This window comes from Molothrus aeneus, chromosome 6 (genome assembly GCF_037042795.1).
Source record: "Molothrus aeneus isolate 106 chromosome 6, BPBGC_Maene_1.0, whole genome shotgun sequence".
Classification (NCBI taxonomy): Eukaryota; Metazoa; Chordata; class Aves; order Passeriformes; family Icteridae; genus Molothrus; species Molothrus aeneus.
The window spans coordinates 9052275-9073936 of NC_089651.1; the positions used below are offsets into that span (position 1 = coordinate 9052275).

Sequence of the window (21662 nt, forward strand, 5' to 3'; positions counted from 1 at the left end):
CTGGGGGGCACCGCTGCGGGGTCGCTGCGGAGAGACGGCACCGGCGGGGCGGGGACGGAACAACCAGCGCGGCGGAGGGAGCGGCCAGGCCGAGCGTAGCCCGCTGGGGGCGTGGCCTAGTCCGCACGCTCCGCGGAGGGGCGTGGTCTGGGGGCGGGGGCGGGGCCCGGGGGCGGGCGCGAAGGCCCCACGTGCCCGCCCGGTGCCCGTGCCGGTGCCGGTGCCGGTGCCATGAAATGTGTGATCGCCGGCGGCAACGTCAAAGGTGAGCAGGGCTGGGGGCCCGGGGAGCGCGGCGTGCCCGGGAGCCCGGCCTCACCCCCGCACCCTCTCCTTCCCAGTCCTCGGCCGGGCCGTGCACTCCCTGTCCCGCATCGGCGACGAGCTCTACCTGGAGCCCACCGAGAGTGGGGTATGCAGCACCGGGCGGCTGGCTGGGAGCTGGGGGGCAGCTGTGCCCCCCTCCCTCCGTGCGGGCAGTGCCAACACTGTGGCTGTGTCCCCAGCTGTCCCTCCGTGCTGTCAACTCCTCCCGTTCTGCCTTCGCCGCCTTCCTCTTCGCACCCCTGTTCTTCCAGCTGTACGAGCCGGGCAGCGCCGGGCCCGACACCGAGCTCTTCCGATGCAAAGTCCACATGAAGGTGCAGTGCCCTGCCCGGGCCCCCCCGAGAACTCCTTGTTGTTCCGGGGTCCCAGGCAGGTGACAGTCCCCGTATCCATCCCCACAGTCCTTCCTGGGCGTCTTCCGCTCGCTGCCCTCGCTGGAGAAGTCGGTGGGGAAATGCCTCATGCTACTCAAGCCCCGTGCCAGCCGCCTGGTCCTGCAGCTCCACTGCAAGCACGGTGAGTACCGGCGGGGACAGGCACAGCGGGGACCTGCTGGCGCCGCCTCCTGCCCTGCTGAGCCGCTGTCCCCCCTGCCACCAGGTGTCACCAAGACACACAACTTGGCCTTCCAGGAGTGCGAGCGGCTGCAGGCCGTGTTCGACACGCAGCGCTGTGCCAGCCGCCTCTGCGCCCCGGCACGGTGAGTGAGGGGGACACCGCGGGGGTGGCACTGGGGGGGTGAGGGCGGATGGAAGGAAGGACCCCGGCCAGCCCCACAGGATTTGGGGTGCTCAGCCCCCTCCTGTGCCCCTCAGGCTGCTGGCAGAGGCCGTGGTGCACTTTCCCCCGACGCTGGCTGAGGTGACACTGGGGACTGGCACCGGTGGCAAAATCAGCCTGCGGAACTACGTGGAGGATGAGGCAGGTGAGTCCTGCAGGGTAAGGGGACCCCTCCCCACCTCGGGGTGCCCTCCAGCCCCCCACCCACCCCGTTCCTCCCTCCAGAGCCGAGCAAGACGATGGTGACGGAGCTGTGGCTGGCTGAGGACGAGTTCCAGTCGGTGGCCGTGGCCCCGGGCTCCCACATCACCTTCTGCCTCAAGGAATTCCGTGTGAGTCCCCAGCCAAGCCCCCCAGCCCTGTGTCACCCCCTGGCCCCCCTCACCCTCCCCTTTGTCCCCAGGGCCTGCTGAGCTTTGCCGAGGCCTCCAACCTGCCCCTCACCATCCACTTTGACGAGCCCGGCAGGTAGGAACGGTCACCATGTCCCCACCCTGTGCCAGCCCCGTGCCTGGCACCCCCTCAGCCCCTCTGTGTCCCCAGGCCGGTGATCTTCACCCTGGATGACACTGTCCTGGAGGTTCACCTGGTGCTGGCCACCCTCTCTGATCTAGAAAGCAGCTCCCAGTCCCCTTCGACCAATGGGTGAGTCCCAGATGATCCCTCCAGTGGCCATGGGCAGGGAGCAGAGTGACCATTCCCAATCCTCTCTGTCCCCACCAGCGTGTCCCACCTGCCCGCCCCGTCAGACGACTTCGCTGACGACCTGGAGTCCTACATGGCTGCCATGGAAACCGGCGAGGGGTGCTCAGAGGGGCCCCCCAGCCCCACCTTCCCCCTGCGCACCCCCCAGCCAGCCAAGAGCAAACCCCAGGAGGAGGAGGAGGAGGAGGAGGAGGAAGGAGCTGTGCCAGGGACCCCCCCGCACAAGAAGGTGAGGGATGGGTGTGCCTGGGGGCAGGGGGTGGGCAGAGCCTCCTCCTGACCCCCCCATTTCTCCCCACAGTTTCGCTCCCTGTTTTTTGGCTCGGTGATGACACCAGGAAGGCCTGGTCCGGCCACCACCCAGGAGGTGCTGGCGGAGGACAGCGATGGAGAAAGCTGAGCCCCCGAGTCACTGCCACCCCCAGCCTCCATCCAACCACCAGGACAGGCACCCCCCAGTGACCCATTACAAGTTTATTCCTCAAAAAATCCTCCTGCCCCCCCCTCCGCTGCCACCCCAGGGCTGGGCTCTGGGCTCCCCCCTCGCCCCAGCACTCCCTGCCCTGGGCCTGGATTTGCTTTGGTGGAGCATGGCGGGGGGGGGGCAGGATCCTACAAATAAAAAAACGAGTCGAAAGAAAAGCGACCTGATGCTTGGGCGGGGGGCTGGGGGGCGTGGGCAGCACGGGGGCGGCTCCCAGCTCATTTCTTGGCTTTGGCAGAGTTTCGGGGAGGGGTGACGGGGCGCCCGGCGGGGTTCAGCCCGCTGAACTGCCCGTATTTGCCTTTGTTCTTGTCGGCCGGCTTCAAAATCTGCAGGCGAAGGGGGAAAGAAATCAGTGAGCTCCCGCCCCGGCTCTCCACTCCCCTGGAGGGCAGAACTCCCTGCAGCCCTCCCGGCAGGAACTGGGGGTGCTTCCCCTCCCTGGGCTCACCTGGAAAGAGCACATGAGGGTCTCATCCACGCTCATCATGGCGCCGGCGTTGTCGAACTCGCCGCAGTAGTTGGGGGCCGAGAAGAGGGTGACGAGCTGGCGCTTGGCGAAGAACTCGTAGCCGTCCTCCACCACCTGGGGGGGGGGGGGACATGGAGGTGGCAAAAATCCACCTCCCATGGCCAGTATCCACCTGCCCCGGCTAATTCCCAGTGCCCCAGGCTGAATCTCCAGCTCTCTCTACCAGGGTGAGCCACTCCCTGCCCTGCAGCGAACAGCCGGCGGAACAGCCACCGCTGGGACAAACACCCACTGCCCCAGGGCAGGTATCCATCATCCAGAGTGATTATCCAACCTCTGGGAGGAACAGCCACATCCAAGGGTGACTATTCATCCCTCCTGGGCAAATAGTTTGACATCAGAGCAAATACCCAAATCTGAGGGCAAACACCCCCAGAATTCCACCCCACACACTCCTGGGGTACACACTGCCCTTGAAGGGGAAATACTCGGGGTAGAACCAGCTGGCACCCACTGGAGACCCAACCCCATGTGTCCCCAGTATCCGGGGGTCCCGCTGGTACCTGGTGTGCCCGGCAGATGAGGTCCAGGTCGTGCTTGTGCAGGAACTTGGCCACCACCTCGGCCCCGAAGGTGAAGGAGACCCCACGGTCGTTCTCCCCCCAGCCCTGCACGTCCTTGTCGGGGTCGGACCAGAGCAGGTCACAGAGCAGCCCCTGATCCGGGACATCCGTGGGCCGCATGATCCGCCGGATCTGCTCCATCGACTGCAGGTCTGGGGACAGCCCTGCGGGAAAGGGGCACCACCAGAGCTCAGCAGGGAGATCCCACCCCTCCTCCAGCCCGCCCAAATCCCTGGGAAGGACCATTCCCACCTCCGTGGCAGCAGAAGATCTTCTCATCCACGATGGCGGCAATGGGCAAACAATTGAAGCAGTCGGTGAAGGTCTTCCAGAGCTTGATGTTGTATCTTCGCTTGCCTGCAGGAGACAAAGGGGGCTTGGAGGTGATCCTGGGGACAGCCTGGGGGTGGGCAGGACATGGAAGGGCAGGAGGACACAGAGGAAGAAGGGCAGGAAGACATGGCGGGGAGGGAAGGAGCCCACAGGTGGGTCAAGTGTGGGACAGCACTGGCGCAACACCGGGAAAGGGGGAGCCCAGGGATGGCAGCAGGGTTTGGGGGACACTGCCCAGGCACTCACACTCGTCATAGAAGCCATAGATGCGGTTGATGCTGGCACACTCGTGGTTGCCCCGCAGCAGGAAGAAGTTCTCGGGGTACTTGATCTTGTAGGCGAGCAGCAGGCAGATGGTCTCCAGAGACTGCTTGCCCCGGTCCACGTAGTCCCCCAAAAACAGGTAATTGCTCTCAGGGGGGAAGCCCCCGTACTCAAAGAGCCTCAGGAGGTCGTAGTACTGCCCGTGGATGTCACCTGGGGGGGGACACAGGCCGTGAGTGGCACCCTGCAGCCCCCCACGCCACCCCAGTGCTGCCCAGCAGCCACGCAGGCCTCACCGCAGATCTTGAGGGGTGCCTCCAGCTCCAGCAGGATGGGCTGGCTCAGGAAGATCTCCCGGGATTTGAGGCACAGCCCGCGGATCTCGTTCTCCGTCAGCTGCACGTTCTTCCCCGGCCGCGACCCTTGGACTGCTCCCAGCGCAGAGAACGGGATCAGGGATCCCCAAGAGCTCGGGGACCCCCAGAGTGCCCCAGGAACCCCTGCTCTACCCGCCCCAGCTCCCTGCCCATATCCTCCCCGCCCTCCAGGCTCAGCTCCAGCCCCCAGACCCTTGGGGACACCCCCGTCCCCTCCCGTTCTCCCTCCACGGGGTACACACCCTTTGGGGACCCCCATTTCCTCCAGCCCCCTCCCGCGGGGCACAGACCCATTCGGGATCCCCCCTCACATCCCCCACGCTCTCGGGACTCATCTCCAGCTCCGCAAACCCCACAGGGACCCCCCCAAAACCCTTCCCAGACCTGACTCCCCCCCCCAAACCACCGCGGCCTAACCCGCCCCCGCCAGGCCTAGGCCGGGGACGCCGCCGCGGCGCCGGGACGCGGCCCGAGCCGGCCCCGAGAGGTTCCCCGAGCGGAGGGAGGGCGTCCCCGGTGCTCGGGGGGCGGCGGGGGCCGCTCACCCTCCAGGAGGCGGCTGATGATGGAGTCGAGGTTGAGCTTCTCGGTGTCCGCCATGGCCGCCCGCGCGCCGCCCCGCCCCGCGCGCCCGCCCAGAGCGGCCCCGGCGCGCCTGGCGCCCCCTGATGGCCCGGAGGACACAGCGCAGCGCGGCTGCCCCGTGTCCCGTTGTCCCCGTGTCCCGTTGTCCCCGTGTCCCGTTGTCCCCGTGTCCCGTTGTCCTCCTGTCCCGCTGTCCCCGCGTCCCGCTGCCCCCTGGGCCTCGGCGTCCCAGCCCCGGAGGGGTGGGAAACGGGGACAGCATGGCGGGGGGGCGACGGCGGTGTCACGGAGGCAGGGGGACAGCCGTGGAGAAGGGACACGCTTCGCAGGGGGACATTCCGGGCAGGGGAACATCCCGGGAAAGGTGACACCCCGGGCAAAGGGACATCCCGGGCAAAGGGACATGCCTGGAAAGGGGAACGTCCCGGGAAAAGGGATACCGCAGCAACGGGATAATCCCGGGCAAGGGGACACCGCGGGCAGAAAGCCTTCCCTGGAACGGAGAACTTCCCGGGAAAGAGGACATCCCGAGAAAAGGGACATCCTGGAAAAGGGGACATCTCGGGCAAGCGAACAACCCGGGCAGGCGGACACGATGGGCAAGGGGTAGAGTTCGGGCAAGGGGACACGGGGACAGGGGGACATGGACCCGTGTCCTGGGCCTAGGGACACAGGGCTAGAGAGGGAGAGGGAGGGGAGCAGCCTCGGCACAGATAGCGGCTCCCGGGACTGCGAGGGGACAGGAGTGGACACGGAGGCAAACGGGGATCCACATCCCGGTTCTGGGAGCACAGGGACAGCCTGGGGACACGGGAGGACGTGAGGGGACATGATGCTTGGCAGAGCCCAGGGATGTCCCCACCCGGGGGCCCCGGGGACACCGTCGGGAGCAGCACCAGGCGGTTGCCGGGAGATTGTTGCTACCCTGAGGTCCCCGGTCACACCCCGAAGGGCGGGCTCCCGCTGGGGACACGGGGGAGGGTGACACGTTTGTGCCACCGCTCGTGGAGGGTGGCAGTGGCAGGGATGGGGTCATGGCTGTCCCCTGTCCTCACTGACTGTGCCCACGCCGTGCCACGCCATGCCATTCGCTGTGTCCCATTCCATGTCGTGCGGGGAGGTCGCGAATAGCTCCCAGGGCCTGCCCTGACATTTCTGCTCCGCGGTGTCAGTTTTACAGCCGGCCCCGGGTGACCCCGGGCTGGCCCCGTCCCCTACCCCCGTCTCCGTCCCTTGTCCCGCTCCCTACCCCAGTCCCTTGTTCCCGTCTCCCGACGGTGGCACCCCGGCCCCGCTGCCCCCTTCGCTCTGCCACCCCCTCCGGTGTCCCGGTCCCCTCGGTGCACCCGGTCCCGCCCCGCCCCGCCCCGTCCGAGCAGGACAGGGCGCCGCCGCCACCGCCGGGACCGGAGCGGGCAGAGCCGCTGCTGGAGCTGCGACAGCACCGGGACCGACACCAGGAAACCCCGCCAGAGCCCGACACCGCCGAGACCGGAGCGGGCAGAGCCACGCCAGGTGCTGCAACACCAGGAGAAACCGACACCGACAGACAGACACCGACAGACACCGACAGACACCAGCACCGGCACCGCCGGTGGGTGCTGGCGGCAGCGGGGGGTGTGGGTGGGTTTGGGAGTGCCGGTGCCGGGGGGACGGGAGCAGCGGGATGGAGGCGGGGGGTGTGCGCACACCTGTGACACGGTGCAGGTGACAGCGCAGGTGACAGGTGGGTGATGATGTTCACGACACGGTGCGGGTGACAGGGCGGTGGCACGGTGCAGGTTAGGGGGTCTGGGTGGCAGTGCGGGTGACAGGGTGCGGGTGGCAGGGCACAGGTGACAGGTAGGTGATGTGCGTGGCAAATGCAGGTGGGTGACAGATGCAGGTGGCAGTGCAGGTGACAGGGTGCCGGTGACGGTGCGGTGTCGCGGTGTGGGTGACGATGTGAGTGACAGGTGCGGGTGACAAGACCCCGGTGATGGTGCAGGTGACGGTGACGGCGTGTGGTGGGTGACAAGGGTGCACGTGACACTCCAGGTGACAATGAGAGGGTGGCAGGGTGCGGGGGTGGCGCGGGTGACAGGGAGCGGGTGACAGCGCGTGCGGGACTCTGCGGCGCGGCAGCCGCGCTGGTGGCCCCGTGCCTGCCGGTGGCGGTGACGGTGACAGTGACAGTGACGCCGCGGGCAGCTGGAACTAAGCCGGGGGACGTGCGTGCTGGCAGCTCCGCCACGCTGGGGACAGGGGGACAGGGCGGGGGGGAGGACGAGGGGCGTGCCCGGCCAGGGGACACGGGACAGGGGGACAGGAGAGCCCCGTCAGGCTGAGCCACCCCCCGGCTCCCGCTGAGGCAGCTCGCTTGTGACGGGGACAGGGACACGGACAGGGGTGCCAGCGCCTGGCGCGAGGTGGCAGAGGGGACAATGGGGCTCTGTGTCGCCTAATCCGGGGCACGGGGCCGGGGTTGGCACCCCGGGGTGGCGCGGGGGGGGTTTAAAGGCCAGACCGGCCGGTGTCCCCTGCGCCAGGCGTCCCCGAGCCCTCGTCCCCTGCGCGTTCTCAGGCCACGGCTCCCACCCCAAGGTACCGGGCGACACAGCTGTCCCAGCCTGGGGACAGCAGCAGCAGCACCTCCCAGCTGGGGACAGGGGGGGGGGACAGGGCGGTCCCGCGGCTGGGGCGGGCGCGGGCTTTGAGGGACCCCCGAGACTGGGTTTTGGGGGGTCCTCGTGCCACGCCACCGAGCCGTGTGTCCCCCCCCTAACGCTGTCACCGGGCACCGGGCTTGGGGACACCCTGGCTGCCAGCGGGCACCGCTCAGCTCCGTGCCTCAGTTTCCCTCTGTGCCCAGCTCTGCCGGGCACCTGCTGGGAGCGGGGGCACCCGGGGGGGTGGGGACACCCCAGTCACCGGCTCTGCACCCCCAGGGCACCTTGGCACCCCCGGGACGGGGAGGTGCCCCCGGCTGTGCTGAGCTGGCACGGGATTACACTAAGCCGGAGGTGCCGGGGCCACCGAGGCTGGCACCGAGGGGACAACCTGAGGCCACCGTGACTGGCACCAAGGGGTCAATCTGGGGCCACCAGACCTGTCAACGAGGGGACAAGCTGGGGCCACAGGGACTGGCACCGAGGGGTCAGTCTGGGGACACTGGGACTAGCACTGAGGGGACAACGTGAAGACACCGGAGCTGGCACCGAGGTGTGCCCCAGGGAGCGTGCCAGGCTCTGGTGGGTGCCGCAGGACGGATCCCCCCACGGGAGCCGGGGCTGGGGCTCCCAGCACGGCCGGGGGTGGCCGGGGAGGGGTGGCATGTCCCCGGGAAGCCGCGCTGACTCTGCCTGTCCTTCTCTTGCAGCCCCTCTGTCACCAGGATGGTGAGTGGCCCCCGGGTGGGGGGTCCGGGCGGAGGTGGGTGCCCCATCCCGGGATCCCGGCGGTGCCGGGCACTGGCGCGGGGCAGCGGGCAGCGCGGCATGCTGTGCCCACCCGCCGCGTGACCCCGCGGGGACAAGGGGACGCTTTGTCCCGGAGCTGGCGGCCCCGGCGGCTGGCACTGCTGCCCCGCTGTCCCCGAGGCGCTGGCGCCGTGCCCGGCGCCCGCAGCCCCCCAGCACCCCCACGCCCCCACCCCACGGGTGGGCAGCGGCTCCCGCCGTGCCCCGTGCCAGCCCCCCGGTGCCTACCCCGTGCCCACCCGGGCTCCATCTGTGTGCCAGCTCCGCGCCGAACCCGTGACAGCCCCGTGACAGCCCCTTAACCCCACGCCAGCCCCAGAGCACCCCCTTACCCCCGTGCCAGCCCCGTGCCAGCCCTGTCCCTGCTCCCGCAGCTCTCGACGTCCCAGGCGAGCCCGGAGCGGGTGCCCAGCCCGGAGGAGCAGGAGTGGGCAGGGCCCGAGGCGCTGTGCCCGGGCTGGCTGGAGGACGAGGCCCCCGATGGCGAAGTGCCCGGGGACAGCGGGGACCCTGACGATGCCACCCAGGCCTACGAGCGGCTCCAGAGCGCCCTGTGCCAGGAGGGGCTGCCCCCCACGCTGGACTGCTCCACAGAGCCCCGCACGGGTTGGGGACACGGGGGGCACCGTGCCAGGCTGGGGACACGGGGGTGGCAGGAACAGTGATGGGGGAACGGTGCCAGGCTGGGGACACGGGGGTGGCAGGAACAGTGATGTGGGTGCAATGCCAGGCTGGGATAGGGGGTGGCAGGGACAGTGTTATGGGCTTGGTGCCAGGCTGGAGGCATGGGGGTGGCAGGGACAGTGATGTGGGCGTGGTGCCAGGCTGGGGACACGGGGGTGGCAGGGATAAGGGTGGCAATGGGGATGCGGTGCCAGGCTAGGGACACAGGGGGTCTGGGGGCTCCCAGCCACACTGGGGTGCCACGGGCAGGGTGGCGCCAGGGTCCCCATCCCGGCGCTGTTAACCCTTCCCTTCCCGGCAGGATTTGGCCCGCTGGACATGACCGTTTGCATCCTGGGCTCGCCCACCCCCTTCCTGCCCGTCCTGCTGGAGGGTGCCACCCGCTGCCCAGGTGGGTGCCATCCCCTTGTCCCCAAACCCGCCTGTGCTGCCTGACCCGCACTGTGAGGGAAACTGAGGCAGGGGAGCAGGGTGGCAGCAGCCCCCTGTGTCCCGTTAATCCCAGTACACACCAGTTCAGCAGCAAGCGCCCACCCTCCCCCCAGCACCACCCCATGGGGGGCAGTTTGGGACAGGAGGTGCGGGGTGCCCGCCGCCCACCGCCGTGCCCACCCGCAGGTGCCATGGTGCTGTGCCTGTCCCCCTCCTGGGCCAGCCGGGTGCCATCGGAGTCGTGCCCGGGCGCCTGGTCCCTGCTGCTCTCCCGGGGCGTCTCCTTCAAGGTGGGAGGGCACAGCGCCCTAGAGACCTTCGTGCCACCCCGCCGCGCCAACTACGTGACGGGCACCTTCGCGCCGGGGGACCCTGAGGGCGGCTGGGTGGGCGAGCTGGCCCGTGACCTCGACTGCCCCACGGGGGGCTCGGTGCCGCTCGCCCACCGCCTCGAGGACACGCTGGTCACCCGCTGGGTGCTGGCGGCTCGGGCCAACCTGCCCGTGCCCCCCACGCTGGCCTTCGTCCTGGGGACCAGGGGGGACCTGCCCGCCCAGCCCGCGGCCCCCGGGGTGAGGCTGGTGCGGCTGCAGGACCCCCAGGGCCAGCAGAGCCTGGTGCAGGAGGAGGTGGGCGCCTTCCTGGGGGGCACCGCCATGGAGCCCTACGGCCAGGTGGGCACGGCAGGGCGGGCGGTGCTGGTGGCGCCAGGTGGCGCTGGGGGACATCGAGAAGCACGGGTGGGGTGGCTGTGAGGGTGGCGACCAGGTGGCACTGGGGTGGCAGCAGGTGGTGGGGTGGCAAAGGTGACACGGGCGGGCCGGCTGGCTGCCGGGGTGGCAGCAGGTGGCCCGGGGTGACACGGAGGTGCACGCAGGTGGTGGTGCGGCCGGCGGGGTGGCGGTGGCGGGGGACAGGCACCAGCAGCACCCACAGGAAGGAGGAGGGGGTGGCGGTGGCGCAGGCGGTGGGTGCCCGGCTCCGGGGGCTGACGGAGGAGGACAGCGTCCTGCTGGAGGCCATGGTGCCCACCGCCCGCCTGCCCGTGCCCCCCCCACGTAAGGCCCCCGCCCTCGGGCGCCCACCACCCTGGGAGGGGGGGGAAGAGACTCCCGGGATCCCACGGGTCCCTGCAGCTGTGCCGGCCACGTGTCTGTGCCCTGGGGCGGGTGGGTGGGGGCCATCGGGGTGCCCGAATTACTGGGGTCCTGGGGGAGGGCACGAGGGTCACCCTGAAGAGCCCACAGTCCCCTGGGTTAGGGTTTGGGGGACAGTTTGCCACCTTGGACCCCCACAGACCCATGGGGAGAGGTGGGGAAGGTCACCCTGGACTTCCATGGTCCCCTGTAGTGGGAGGGAAAGTCACCCTGGAGCCCCACGGTCCCCCGGGGCTGGGCAGGGTGTTGGGGTGACCCCCTCTGACTCCCGACAGCCCCGTGGGGCTGGGGATGACAGTGGCGATGCTGTACCCCTCACTCCCTGGGGCTGGGCTTGGCCGGGGCCACCGCGGTGCCGCAGGGAGTCCCAAAAGGCCCCGGAGGAGGGCGAGGGCGAGGTGGGGCAGGGCGGCCCCGTCCCCGCATGGCGGCCGTGCCTGCCCTGTCCCTTGCCCCCCAGGCAGCCCAGCCCCGCGGCTGCCCATGGCCCTGCGCATCTGCACCCTCGTCTGCAGGTCCTGGGGGGACCGGCCCCAGCTCTGCCAGGTACGGCGTGTCCCCACACCCTGGCGGCTCTGTGTGTCCCCAGCCTACGATGGCAGTCTTGCGCCCAGGCTGTAGTAATCTGTGTGCTATGCCCTGTGTGCCTGTCCGTGTCCCCATGCCCTGGTGGCCCTGGGTGTCCCCAGGACTGCTGGCCATCCACATCCCTGCCTTGGGTCATTGTGTCACCCCACGTCCCTACGCCCTGGCGGCAGCTGCATCCCCAAGCTATGGGCTGGCAGCCAATGTCCCCGTACCCTGGTGGCAGCCGGTGTCCCCACACACGCGTGGGTGTCGCCGTGTCCCCACACACAGGTGGCCTGCGCCGTGGGACGCGCGGAGAGCCCGGTGCGTCACGGCGCGGCGCTGCCCCAGGGCCTGGACTCCAGCCTGCAGCAGTGGGGGGTGGCGGCCCCCAGCCAGCGACAGGCGCTGGCCACGCGGCTGCGGGAGGCCACCGAGGCCGCCGCGGCCGCCCTGATGGCCAGCGAGGCCGAGCTGAGCCCGCGGCAGCGCGGCGGCGGCCGGGCCCGCACCGACATCCTGGGTGAGCAGGGCGCGGGGGACGCCGTCGGTGCCCGCGGTCACCGCGCGGTACTGAGCGTCGTGTCACCGTCCCCAGGCGTGGATTTCCTGCTGGCGTGCGTAGATGAGGCGCTGGAGCTGGTGGCGCTGGCCACGAACGGGCAGCGGTGCCTGGAGACGTGCGCGCTGGCCGAGGCCATGGGGCGCGGCGTGGGCGAGCCCCGCGGGGATTTGCCGCGGCTGCTGGCCGAGGCCATGCTGCACCGGGCGCAGCGCCACCTGGTCGAGGGCAAGGACATCCTGCTCATCGGGGCCGGCGGCGTCAGCAAGAGCTTCGTGTGGGAGGCGGCCCGCGACTACGGGCTGAAGGTGAGGGGCCCGGGGCGCCAGCGGGCTCGGGGCGGCACAGCCGCGGGCCCGGGGCCGGCCGCCCCCCCGGTGACGCCTCTCCGGGGCCGCAGATCCACCTGGTGGAGTCGGACCCGGAGCACTTCGCGGCGGGGCTGGTGCAGACCTTCCTGCCCTACGACAGCCGGGAGCACCGGCGCGACGAGGAGCACGCGGAGCGGGTGCTGGAGCTGCTGCGCTCCCGGGGGCTGCGGCCCCACGCCTGCCTCTCCTACTGGGACGACTGCGTGGTGCTGGCGGCCCTGGTGTGCCAGGGGCTGGGGCTCCGCGGCCCCGCGCCCGCCGCCGTGCGGGTGGCCAAGCAGAAGAGCCGCACGCACCGGCACCTGCAGCGCTGCCGCCGCGGCCGCCCGCCGCCCGCCGCCTTCGCCGTGCCCTGCCGCCGCCTGCGGAGCCACGGCGACGTGGAGCGGGCGGCGGGTGCCGTGCCCTTCCCCGCCGTGGCCAAGCTGGAGTTCGGCGCGGGCGGCGTGGGCGTGCGGCTGGTGGAGAACGCCGGGCAGTGCCACGCTCACGCCGCCCGCCTCTGGAGGGACCTGCGCGACGACGCCGACCACCCGGGCATCGGGCTGGGCTGGGGCAACGCCATGCTGCTCATGGAGTACGTGCCGGGCACCGAGCACGACGTGGATCTGGTGGTCTTCGAGGGGCGGCTGCTGGGCGCCTGGGTGTCGGACAACGGCCCCACGCGTGTCCCCGCCTTCCTGGAGACGGCGGCCTGCCTGCCCTCCTGCCTGCCCGCCGACCGGCAGGCGCAGCTGGTGCGGGCGGCGCTGCAGTGCTGCCGGGCGTGCGGGCTGCGCGACGGCGTCTTCAACGTGGAGCTCAAGCTGGGCCCGGCGGGGCCGCGCCTGCTGGAGATCAACCCCCGCATGGGGGGCTTCTACCTGCGCGACTGGATCCGCGAGGTCTACGGCCCCGACCTGCTGCTGGCCGCCGTGCTGGTGGCGCTGGGAGTGCCGCCCGTGCTGCCCGCCCGCCCCGCGCCCCGCACGCACCTGGCCGGGGTGATGTGCCTGGCCTCGGAGCACGGCCCGAGCCTGGCGGGCGGCGGGGGCATGGAGGCTCTGCGGGAGCTGCACGGCCGCGGGCTCGTCCGCCTCAACCGGCTCTTCGAGGAGCCCGAGGGGGCCGGCGAGTACGAGGAGCCGCTGCTGAGCGTGGCGTGCGCCGGGGCCACGCTGGCCGAGGCCTGCGAGCGCCTGCTGGGGCTCTGCCAGGGGCTGGGCATCGACTCCCCGCGATATCCCGTGGAGCATTTCTTGTCCCACTTCAAATAGCGCCGGGCAGGCAGCGGGGAGAGCGGGGGAATGGGTCCCCGGCACAGCCGGCACCAGCTCCCGCCGCCCCGCCGCCCCTCCCTGGCATCCCCCCGGCACCCCGTCCCGCTGTCCCCCCATCCCCTGGCCTGGCACACCATGTCCTGGCACCCCCGTACCGCCCTGCATCCCAGGCACCTTCATCCTGGCACTCCATCCCCTGGGATCCCCTCGCTCCCCTGGCAGCCCATCCCCTGGCATCCTGAAACCCCATCTCCTGGCACCCCCCACTGCTCTGACACCCCAATCCCCGGCATCGCCCATGTCCTCGCACCACATTCCCTGGCATCCCTGTCCATCCTGGCACTTCATCCTCACACTGACACCCTTCGTCCTAAGATTCCCGCTCTCCCAGTCCAGACACCTCATCCTCCTGCCCTAGCATCCCGTTCCCTGTTTCCCAACACCCTTCCCTGTCCCCCCTGCCCTGTCCCTACAGTCTGTACCCCCTGTCCCTGAAGCTGGGGGTCTGTCCCATGCCTGGGGACACACAGGGGCACACTGTCCCCTGCTGTCCCCGTGCCACCCCCAGGGTGGGGCAGCCAGGACCCCCGAGGCAGCCAGGCCACCCCATGAGAGCAGCAGGTGAAGCGCGAGGTGTGTTGGCACCTGCTGTCATGGGGAGACCCCACAGTAACAAACCGCTATGGGGAGGGAGACCCCATAATGACAACGAATCATTGGGACATCCCATAATAACAAAGAAATGTGGCAAGACCCCACAATAACACACCAGCAAGGGGAGACCCCACAGTAACAGACTGAGGTGGGGAGACCCCACAATGACCCCCTGGAAGGGAAGACCCTACAATAACAAATGGGGAGAACCCACAGTAACAAACCTGTGCTTAGGGGAGACCCTACAACAGCATACACTGAAAGGGAGACCCTACAATAACAAACTGGCTTGGGGAGACCCTGCAATGATAGACTCGCACCAGGGGACCCTACAACAACAGAGGGGCACCCAGGGATTCCCTGGAGCAGCTCAGAAAATCCTCTGGGAAGGCTTGTGTGATGTGATATAGGGCTGTCACTGGGGAGGCCCTACAGTAACACCAGTGACCCCACACTAACACCCAGGCCCTGTAATGCCCAAGATCCTACAGCAACACCAGGCACCCCACACTAACACAGAGCCCTGCAGTGCTCCTGACCCTACAATAACAGCAGTGATCCTACAATAACACCCACATCCTACAGCCCTCACGACTCTACAATAACACCAGAGATCCTACAATAACACAGAGCCCCTGTAGTGCCTTGGAGCCTGCAATAACACACAGACACTGTAGTGCCTGAAACCCTCCAACAAACCCCAGTCCCTGCAGTGCCCCTGACCCTACAATAACATCCACGACCCTACAATAACACCAGAGACCCTACACCAACACGCAGCCCCCGCAGTAGCAGCAGTGACCCCACAACCACCCCAGTGACCCCACAATAACCCTGGCGCCCCGCAGCCCCACTCGTGCCCCCCAACCCCGCGGAAACCCCGGCCGGGATCTCCACGTGAGGTCACCGGGGTGTCCCCCTCTCTTCCTGCCCCTCCTCTGACGTCATCGCGGCGCCGCTGACGTCAGCGCGGCGCAGGGGGCGTGGCGGGCCGGGGTCCCCAGTAAAGGCTGTGAGCGGCCGCGCTGTCTCTGTCATGTTCCTGCGCCACCCCCGGCGACCCCCGTGCCCGTGTCCCCCGCGCTGGGGATACCCCGGTGACGCGCTCGGGGGCGTGGCCGTGGGTGGGGCGTGGGCGTGGGCGTGGCCAGCGCGGCGGGTTCCCCGGGGTCCCGATAAGGCGGTGTCACGGGGGCGTGGCGGAGGCGTGGCCGCTCTGGGGGCGTGGGCATCGGGGCGGGTCCCCGGGGGTCCCGGCGCGGCGCCGTCATGGCGGGGGTGTTCGACATCGACCTGGAGACCGAGGAGGGCAGCGACGGGGACGAGCCTGAGCTGGGCGCCGTGAGCCGGCAGCGGGGCGCGGGGGGGCACCGGGGCTGCCACCGGCACCGGGGCTGGGGCGGGGGGCGCCGCGGGGACGGGGGGCACCGGCAGCGGGACTGGCGGTGGAGGCGGCGAGCGGCACCGGGACGCGGTGGGGACGGGATCGGGGGTGTCGGGGTGGCGTGGGGTCCGCTCGGTGCCGGGAACGGCGGGCAGGGGCTTGGGGGGACAGCGGCAGGGCAGTGACAGGGGTCCCGCCGGTGGCGGGACAGGGGTGCAGCCGGGTTGTCCGCGGGACGGGGCGCCGGGGCACCGGGGGCAGCCGCGGATCCCGGGCGGGCAGCGGGCGGCTCCCGCTGGGCAGGGCCCGGCCTCGGCCCCAAAACATCCGGCTGGGCCGGCTCGGCGCTGCCTCGCCCCGCGCTGCCGCGTCCTGCCCGCGTCCTGCCCGCGTCCTGCTCGTGTCCTGCCCTTGCCGTACCCGTGTCCTGCCTGCCGTGTCCCCTCCTTGCCATGTGTCCCCTCCCTGCCGTGGGTCCTCTCTGTGCTGTGTCTCCCCTCCTTGCCATATGTCCCCTCCCTGCCATGCGTCCCCTGCCCACCTCTGACCGCGAGTTCCCTCCCGCAGGAGATGGAGCTGGAGCCCCGGGGAAACGGCCTGGAGTAAGTGGGGGACAGCCTGCGGGGGGGGTGTGCAGACAGGGGACAGCCTGGGTGTGCAGACAGGGGACAGGCAGGGGGCTGTCCCCGCTCACCCCCTCTCTCGCCAGGCCGGTGGGACACTATGAAGAGATCGAGATTTCCGAGAGCAGTGTCAACAATGGCCCCGAGCACATCGGCCCGCACTGCTTCGAGCTGCTCCGCGTCCTGGGCAAGGGCGGCTACGGCAAGGTGGGGACACGGCCGGGCTGGGGACCTCTGAGGGGACTCCGGTGCTCCCCGACAGTGTCCCCAACCTTCCCTGCCCGTCCTTCCAGGTGTTCCAGGTGCGCAAAGTGCAGGGCACCAACACGGGCAAGATCTTCGCCATGAAGGTCCTGAAGAAGGTAGGGGCGCCCTGGCCCCCCCAGCCCCCCCGGGGACCCCCCCCGCTCACCGCCTCCCCCCCAGGCCAAGATCGCCTGCAACGCCAAGGACACGGCGCACACCCGGGCCGAGAGGAACATCCTGGAGGCCGTCAAGCACCCCTTCATCGTCGACCTCATCTACGCCTTCCAGACGGGCGGCAAGCTCTACCTCATCCTGGAGTGCCTCAGCGGTGCGGGCGGGCTCGGGGCAGCCGGGGGCTACTCCAGGGATGGCTGCAAATTGTCCCAGGGGGGGCTCTAGGGCTTCCAGGAATGGCTCAGGGTATCCAGGGATGGTTAAAGCGTGATCTGTGGTGGCTGCAGTGTCCAGGAATGGCTCAGGGTATCCAGGGATGGTTAAAGCATGACCTGGGGTGGCTACAGTGTCCAGGGAGCGCGTCCTGGAATGCCTCAGGGTGTCCAGGGATGGTTAAAGTGTGACCTGGGGTGGCTACAGTGTCCAGGGAGGGCTTCCAGGAATGGCTCAGGGTATCCAGGGATGGTTAAAGCGTGTTCTGCGGTGGCTGCAGTGTCCAGGAGTGGCTCAGGGTATCCAGGGATGGTTAAAGGGTGATCTGCGGTGGCTGCAGTGCCCAGGGGTGGCTCAGGGGGTGCAGGGATGGTTAAAGTGGGACCTGGGGTGGCTACAGTGTCCAGGAATGGCTCAGGGTGTCCAGGGATGGTTAAAGTGGGACCTGGGGTGGCTACAGTGTCCAGGGAGGGTGTCCAAGGTTGGCTCAGGGGGTTCTGGGGTGGTTTAAAGGTGTCCCAGGATGGCTCAGATGTTCCCAGGAGTGATTAAGGAGTTTCCAGGGATGGCTCAGGAGAGTCCCTCTTGGGCTCTTTATGCAGGTGGAGAGCTCTTCATGCAGCTGGAGCGGGAAGGGATCTTCCTGGAGGACACTGCCTGGTAGGGATGAGGTGGTGGTGGTGGTGGGTGTGGTTGGGGTGGGCACCCCGACATGGCTCACAGCCACCCCGATCCCACTGCAGCTTCTACCTGAGCGAGATCACGCTGGCCCTGGGTCACCTGCATTCCCATGGGATCATCTACCGGGACCTTAAGCCAGAGAATATCATGCTCAATAGCCAAGGTGGGTTTGGGGGGGCAAACTGGGGAGCCTGGGGGGTTCTCTGGGGGCAGTGCTGACCCCCCCATGTCCCTCAGGTCACATCAAGCTGACGGACTTCGGGCTGTGCAAGGAGTCCATCCACGACGGGGCCGTCACCCACACCTTCTGCGGCACCATCGAGTACATGTGAGGTGGATGCAGCACTGGGGGGAATTTGGGGGGGTCTGTCCTGGCCCCCCCATCTGCTCAGGGCCCCCCCTGCACCCCCCAGGGCCCCCGAGATCCTGGTGCGGAGCGGGCACAACCGGGCGGTGGACTGGTGGAGCCTGGGCGCCCTGATGTACGACATGCTCACCGGATCGGCAAGTGCCACCGCTGCTCCCTCCCTCCTCCCTGGGGACTGGGGGGGCATCCCGGGGTGACCCTGAGCCTTCCTGGCCCGCCTGTCTCTTCATGGCCCCCCCGTGCCCCCCACAGCCGCCGTTCACCGCCGAGAACCGCAAGAAGACCATCGACAAGATCCTCAAGGGGAAGCTGGTGCTGCCGCCCTACCTGACACCCGACGCTCGTGACCTCCTCAAGAAGGTGCCCCCTGCCCCCCCAAAATTCCCTCCCCCACCTTTATTCATGTAGGTCCTCCCCCCATTCCCATCTCCATCCCCGTTTCTCTTCCAGTTCCTGAAGCGGAACCCCAGCCAGAGGGTTGGGGGGGGCCCCGGTGACGCGGCCGATGTGCAGGTACAGGGGTGGGTGGGGATGGGGGGGGTGCCAGGGGACAACCCCCAAATGCTGCCTGACACCCCCAAACCCCACAGAAACAGCCTTTCTTCCGCCACATCAACTGGGAGGACCTGCTGGCACGCAGGCTGGACCCCCCCTTCAAACCCTGCCTGGTATGGGGGGCCGAGGGGGGAGGCTGGCAATGTTTTTTGGGGGGCCCCGTGGGAGCAGCTGCCGTGTTCCGTGTTCCCCGCAGCAGTCGGAGGAGGACGTGAGCCAGTTCGACACCCGCTTCACCCGCCAGACCCCCGTGGACAGCCCTGACGACGCTGCCATCAGCGAGAGCGCCAACCAGGCCTTCCTGGTAGGGGGGCACAGCCCCGGGGGGGACCCCTGGCATGCCCAGGATCCCCCCGTGACACCTCCAAACCAACAGGGCTTCACCTACGTGGCCCCCTCGGTGCTGGAGAGCATCAAGGAGGGGTTCTCCTTCCAGCCCAAGGTGCGCTCCCCCCGCCGCCTCAACAGCAGCCCCCGCACCCCTGTCAGGTATTGGGGCACAGGGGGTGCCTGGGGTGGGGGGGCTTTGGGATGGAGGCGCTTTGGGATGGGGGTTTCAGGGTGGGCAACAGGGGACAGTGCTGGGGGTGCAGCGGGGGGGCTCAACCTGTCCCATCCTGGGGGTACAGAGAGGCGGTGGGGCAGTGGGGTGAGCGTTTGGGGTGCTTTGGGGTGAGGGAATCAGGGTGGGCCCCAAGGGGGTGGAGGAGGAGTAGGGGAGGTCCATGGAATATGGGGGGAGTTGGGGCCTCCAGGGGTGGGGAAGGAGCTCTGTGGGCACTGGCTGCCCCCCCACTCACCCCCTCCCCTGTCCCCCCCAGCCCTGTGAAGTTCTCCCCCTTCGAGGCGTTCAAGCCGGTGGCCCCAGGCGACCCCATGGAGCTGGGGCCCCCCCAGGCCCCCCCGCCCGAGGGCACGGCCCCCCTGCCCATCAAACCCTCGGGCGGGGCCAAGAAGCAGAAGGGGGGCCGGGGACGGGTGCCCAGGTAGGGGTGGGGAGGGTGGGGGGTTCTGGGGGGGGCCTGGTGCTCCCCATGGCGTGGGGGGAACCCCACAGTGCTGCCTGTGCTCTGGGGGGCTCGTCCCCCTCCGGCACAGCCCCCTGCCCGCCGGGTTTGGGGGCACGGGGAGAACCCCCAGGGGTGTGGCCCCGTGGGCGTGGCCTTTTGGGGTGTGGCCCCTCTGGGGGCATGGCCTTTGGGGTGTGGCCCCCTGGGGCGTGGCCCTGCTGCTGGATGTGTGCCAATTAAAGGACTTGCTGAAGCTGTGGTGGTCCCTCTGCTGGGGCTGGGGGGCTGGGGGAGTTGCCCCACCAGCGGAGGGTCCAGGCTCCACCCCCTGTGTGATGCCCCGCCCTGTTTTAGGCTCCTCCCACTCACCACACCCTTTTGTTTGCTCCACCCACTTCTCTGCAAACCACGCCCCTGATCTGCTCTGCCCCCAGAGCTGCTCTTTTATTGGTCAGTGCAAATTCGGACAAGGCCCCTGCAGCCATTCAGGAGCCGCGGCTGGGGGCTGGTGGGGGACAGAGAGAGGGTCCCTTTGATGGCAGGGTGGTGACACTACAGGGAGGTGACACTAAAGGCAGTGACACTACAGGGCAGTGAAATTACAGGGAGTGACACTACAGGGCAGTGACACTACAGGGCAGTGAAATTACAGGGAGTGACACTACAGGGCAGTGACATTACAGGGAGGGACACTACAGGGCAGTGACATTACAGGGAGGTAACATTACAAGGAGGTGCCATTACAGGGAGTGACACTACAGGACAGTGACATTACAAGGAGGTGATACTACAGGGAGTGACACTACAGGGCAGTGACATTACAGGGAGGTGACATTACAAGGAGGTGGTACTACAGGGAGTGACACTACAGGGCAGTGACATTACAAGGAGGTGATACTACAGGGAGATGATAAAGGGTGGTGACGTCAGGACGGTGATGTCACAAGGCGGTGACGTGTGGCCGCGCGTCCCCCCAGGCTGCTGTCCCCGAGAATGCGTGCAGGTCACTGAGCAGCGCCTCAGCGCTGCCCCCCACCGCCTGCCCCTCACTCAGGGGGCTCTCCCCGCTCTCCGGCGCTGCCTCGGCCTCATCCTCATCCTCTTCCTGCTCATCCTCCTCCTTCTCATCCTCCTCCTGCTCATCCTCCTCCTCCTCCTCCTGCTGCGGCCGCCGCTCCAGGCTCCATGGCATCAGCTCTTCCTCCTCGTCGCGCACGGCCACCTCCCCGTGGCTGTCCCCGGGGGTCACGGCGGGGTCCCCCGGCGAGCGCAGCCGGTGCCACTGTCCCCGCAGCAGCTGCAGCGCCCGGCGGCCCAGGGGCCGGGGGTGGTACTGGCCGGCCGAGAGGCGGCACAGGTGGTGCCAGGCCAGCGCCAGCCCCAGCGCCAGGCACAGCAGCAGCCCCAGCAGCGCGGCCACAGTCCGGTCGTTGCGGGCCACCGCGGGGTCCCCCGCTGCCACCGGCCCCGCCAGCGCCAGCAGCAGCGGGTGCCATCGCGGGGCAGCCTGCGGGGAGGGCAGCGGGGTCACACGGCGCCGGGCACGTGGCTTCCCGGAGCTGGAACGCAGGGAAGGGCCGGGGCAAGGTACAGGGCAGAGGACAAGGGCCGCGGAGGGGGAGGTGACCCTCGGGGACGGAAGCCGTGGGTGGCGGGTGCAGCAGCACCTGCAGGTGCTGGGGGAGAGGAACCGAGTCCTGCCACCCCACATGGCTGCACAGCCCCCCTAGAATCCCCCTACCCACAGGGCTGCAGCCCCACCACACCCCCTGCCAAAGCTCCAGAGCCCCCCAAACCCAGCGTGCACAGCCTCCAGCCCCACCCCAATACCAGACCTACCCCCAAGCCCACCATGCTCCCCTGAAGGACCCCCCCTCCTTCTCCCCAACCCCACTGTGCTCCTCTTATCCCCCCAAACATTCCAGACTCCCCTTACCTTCCCACTTCCCCCACCCCCACTCTGGCTCCCTGATCCTGGCTCCCCCAACCTTTCCCCCATCCTCTGCGCTCCCAGCCCCTCCCAGTCTCCCACCCTGCCCGGTTTTGGGGTGCTCACCATCAGTGGGGTGCAGCCAGAGCGGGTCCCGATGCCGCGGGCGCGCTGCGAGATGGGGGAGCCCCCCCCAACTTCCTGCCCGTGCAGCGGATGTACTGAGCAGGGGGGGCCGAGCTCTGCACCCCCTCACCCTCTCTGCTGCCCAAAATGCTGCCTCGTGCCCCCCCACTTCCTGCCGAGGCGCTGAGCTCCCACCCGTGACCGCTGCGCCTTCCTGCCTGCCCCCGCTCTGCCACCCCGCAGGTGGCCCTGCAGCTTT

At 69.1% G+C, this 21662-nt stretch overlaps 5 protein-coding genes across 7 annotated transcripts; 3 read left to right on the forward strand and 2 right to left on the reverse strand.

Moving 5' to 3' along the window:
• The first annotated feature begins 159 nt into the window (after window positions 1–159).
• Window positions 160–2448, forward strand: RAD9A (RAD9 checkpoint clamp component A). Its single transcript, XM_066551542.1, has 11 exons — window positions 160–265; window positions 342–412; window positions 507–641; window positions 729–843; window positions 928–1027; window positions 1143–1252; window positions 1333–1439; window positions 1511–1575; window positions 1651–1752; window positions 1831–2041; window positions 2114–2448. The coding sequence occupies exons 1-11, from the start codon at window positions 232–234 to the stop codon at window positions 2210–2212; spliced, it is 1149 nt and encodes a 382-aa protein (XP_066407639.1). The 5' UTR covers window positions 160–231; the 3' UTR covers window positions 2213–2448.
• PPP1CA (protein phosphatase 1 catalytic subunit alpha) lies at window positions 2272–4990 on the reverse strand. Its single transcript, XM_066551543.1, has 7 exons — window positions 4911–4990; window positions 4285–4416; window positions 3971–4201; window positions 3644–3748; window positions 3332–3555; window positions 2748–2882; window positions 2272–2625 (listed from the first exon to the last, which is right to left on the reverse strand). Exons 1-7 carry the CDS (start codon window positions 4963–4965, stop codon window positions 2515–2517), a joined length of 993 nt encoding a protein of 330 aa, XP_066407640.1. The 5' UTR covers window positions 4966–4990; the 3' UTR covers window positions 2272–2514.
• A 1372-nt stretch (window positions 4991–6362) lies between these two features.
• Window positions 6363–15115, forward strand: CARNS1 (carnosine synthase 1). Of its 2 annotated transcripts, none has more exons than XM_066551778.1 (10): window positions 6363–6544; window positions 8309–8327; window positions 8783–9014; window positions 9394–9483; window positions 9711–10198; window positions 10402–10582; window positions 11142–11227; window positions 11540–11771; window positions 11847–12118; window positions 12211–15115. In XM_066551778.1, the coding sequence occupies exons 2-10, from the start codon at window positions 8325–8327 to the stop codon at window positions 13435–13437; spliced, it is 2811 nt and encodes a 936-aa protein (XP_066407875.1). In that variant the 5' UTR covers window positions 6363–6544; window positions 8309–8324; the 3' UTR covers window positions 13438–15115. The 2 variants fall into 2 exon arrangements, with proteins under 2 accessions (XP_066407875.1, XP_066407876.1); XM_066551779.1 differs by lacking the exon at window positions 6363–6544 and adding an exon at window positions 7423–7533.
• RPS6KB2 (ribosomal protein S6 kinase B2) lies at window positions 15098–19327 on the forward strand. Of its 2 annotated transcripts, none has more exons than XM_066551780.1 (15): window positions 15098–15191; window positions 16046–16080; window positions 16188–16308; window positions 16395–16463; window positions 16528–16675; window positions 17337–17394; window positions 17478–17578; window positions 17653–17743; window positions 17829–17919; window positions 18035–18142; window positions 18233–18295; window positions 18373–18450; window positions 18534–18641; window positions 18714–18826; window positions 19159–19327. In XM_066551780.1, exons 2-15 carry the CDS (start codon window positions 16049–16051, stop codon window positions 19325–19327), a joined length of 1350 nt encoding a protein of 449 aa, XP_066407877.1. In that variant the 5' UTR covers window positions 15098–15191; window positions 16046–16048. The 2 variants fall into 2 exon arrangements, with proteins under 2 accessions (XP_066407877.1, XP_066407878.1); XM_066551781.1 differs by lacking the exon at window positions 15098–15191 and adding an exon at window positions 15361–15435.
• A 440-nt stretch (window positions 19328–19767) lies between these two features.
• On the reverse strand, window positions 19768–21585 carry PTPRCAP (protein tyrosine phosphatase receptor type C associated protein). Its single transcript, XM_066552322.1, has 2 exons — window positions 21404–21585; window positions 19768–20854 (listed from the first exon to the last, which is right to left on the reverse strand). The coding sequence occupies exons 1-2, from the start codon at window positions 21404–21406 to the stop codon at window positions 20288–20290; spliced, it is 570 nt and encodes a 189-aa protein (XP_066408419.1). The 5' UTR covers window positions 21407–21585; the 3' UTR covers window positions 19768–20287.
• Window positions 21586–21662: the final 77 nt, after the last annotated feature.

What these genes read in the sequence shown, in the direction of transcription:
- RAD9A (XM_066551542.1), top strand. Translation starts at nt 232, where the DNA reads ATGAAATGTGTGATCGCCGGCGGCAACGTCAAAG. An exon ending in GCAGCTCCACTGCAAGCACG is followed by an intron (nt 844 to 927) that starts GTGAGTACCGGC and finishes CCCTGCCACCAG; the next exon opens with GTGTCACCAAGACACACAAC. An exon ending in CTACGTGGAGGATGAGGCAG is followed by an intron (nt 1,253 to 1,332) that starts GTGAGTCCTGCA and finishes TCCTCCCTCCAG; the next exon opens with AGCCGAGCAAGACGATGGTG.
- CARNS1 (XM_066551778.1), top strand. An exon ending in CTCCACAGAGCCCCGCACGG is followed by an intron (nt 9,015 to 9,393) that starts GTTGGGGACACG and finishes CCTTCCCGGCAG; the next exon opens with GATTTGGCCCGCTGGACATG. An exon ending in GGGTGCCACCCGCTGCCCAG is followed by an intron (nt 9,484 to 9,710) that starts GTGGGTGCCATC and finishes GCCCACCCGCAG; the next exon opens with GTGCCATGGTGCTGTGCCTG.
- RPS6KB2 (XM_066551781.1), top strand. Translation starts at nt 15,364, where the DNA reads ATGGCGGGGGTGTTCGACATCGACCTGGAGACCGAGGAGGGCAGCGAC. An exon ending in ACGACATGCTCACCGGATCG is followed by an intron (nt 17,920 to 18,034) that starts GCAAGTGCCACC and finishes TGCCCCCCACAG; the next exon opens with CCGCCGTTCACCGCCGAGAA. An exon ending in CCCCCTTCAAACCCTGCCTG is followed by an intron (nt 18,451 to 18,533) that starts GTATGGGGGGCC and finishes TGTTCCCCGCAG; the next exon opens with CAGTCGGAGGAGGACGTGAG.
- PPP1CA (XM_066551543.1), bottom strand. Translation starts at nt 4,965, where the DNA reads ATGGCGGACACCGAGAAGCTCAACCTCGACTCCATCATCAGCCGCCTC. An exon ending in CATCAGCCGCCTCCTGGAGG is followed by an intron (nt 4,417 to 4,910) that starts GTGAGCGGCCCC and finishes CGCTGGGAGCAG; the next exon opens with TCCAAGGGTCGCGGCCGGGG. An exon ending in CTATGGCTTCTATGACGAGT is followed by an intron (nt 3,749 to 3,970) that starts GTGAGTGCCTGG and finishes TGTCTCCTGCAG; the next exon opens with GCAAGCGAAGATACAACATC.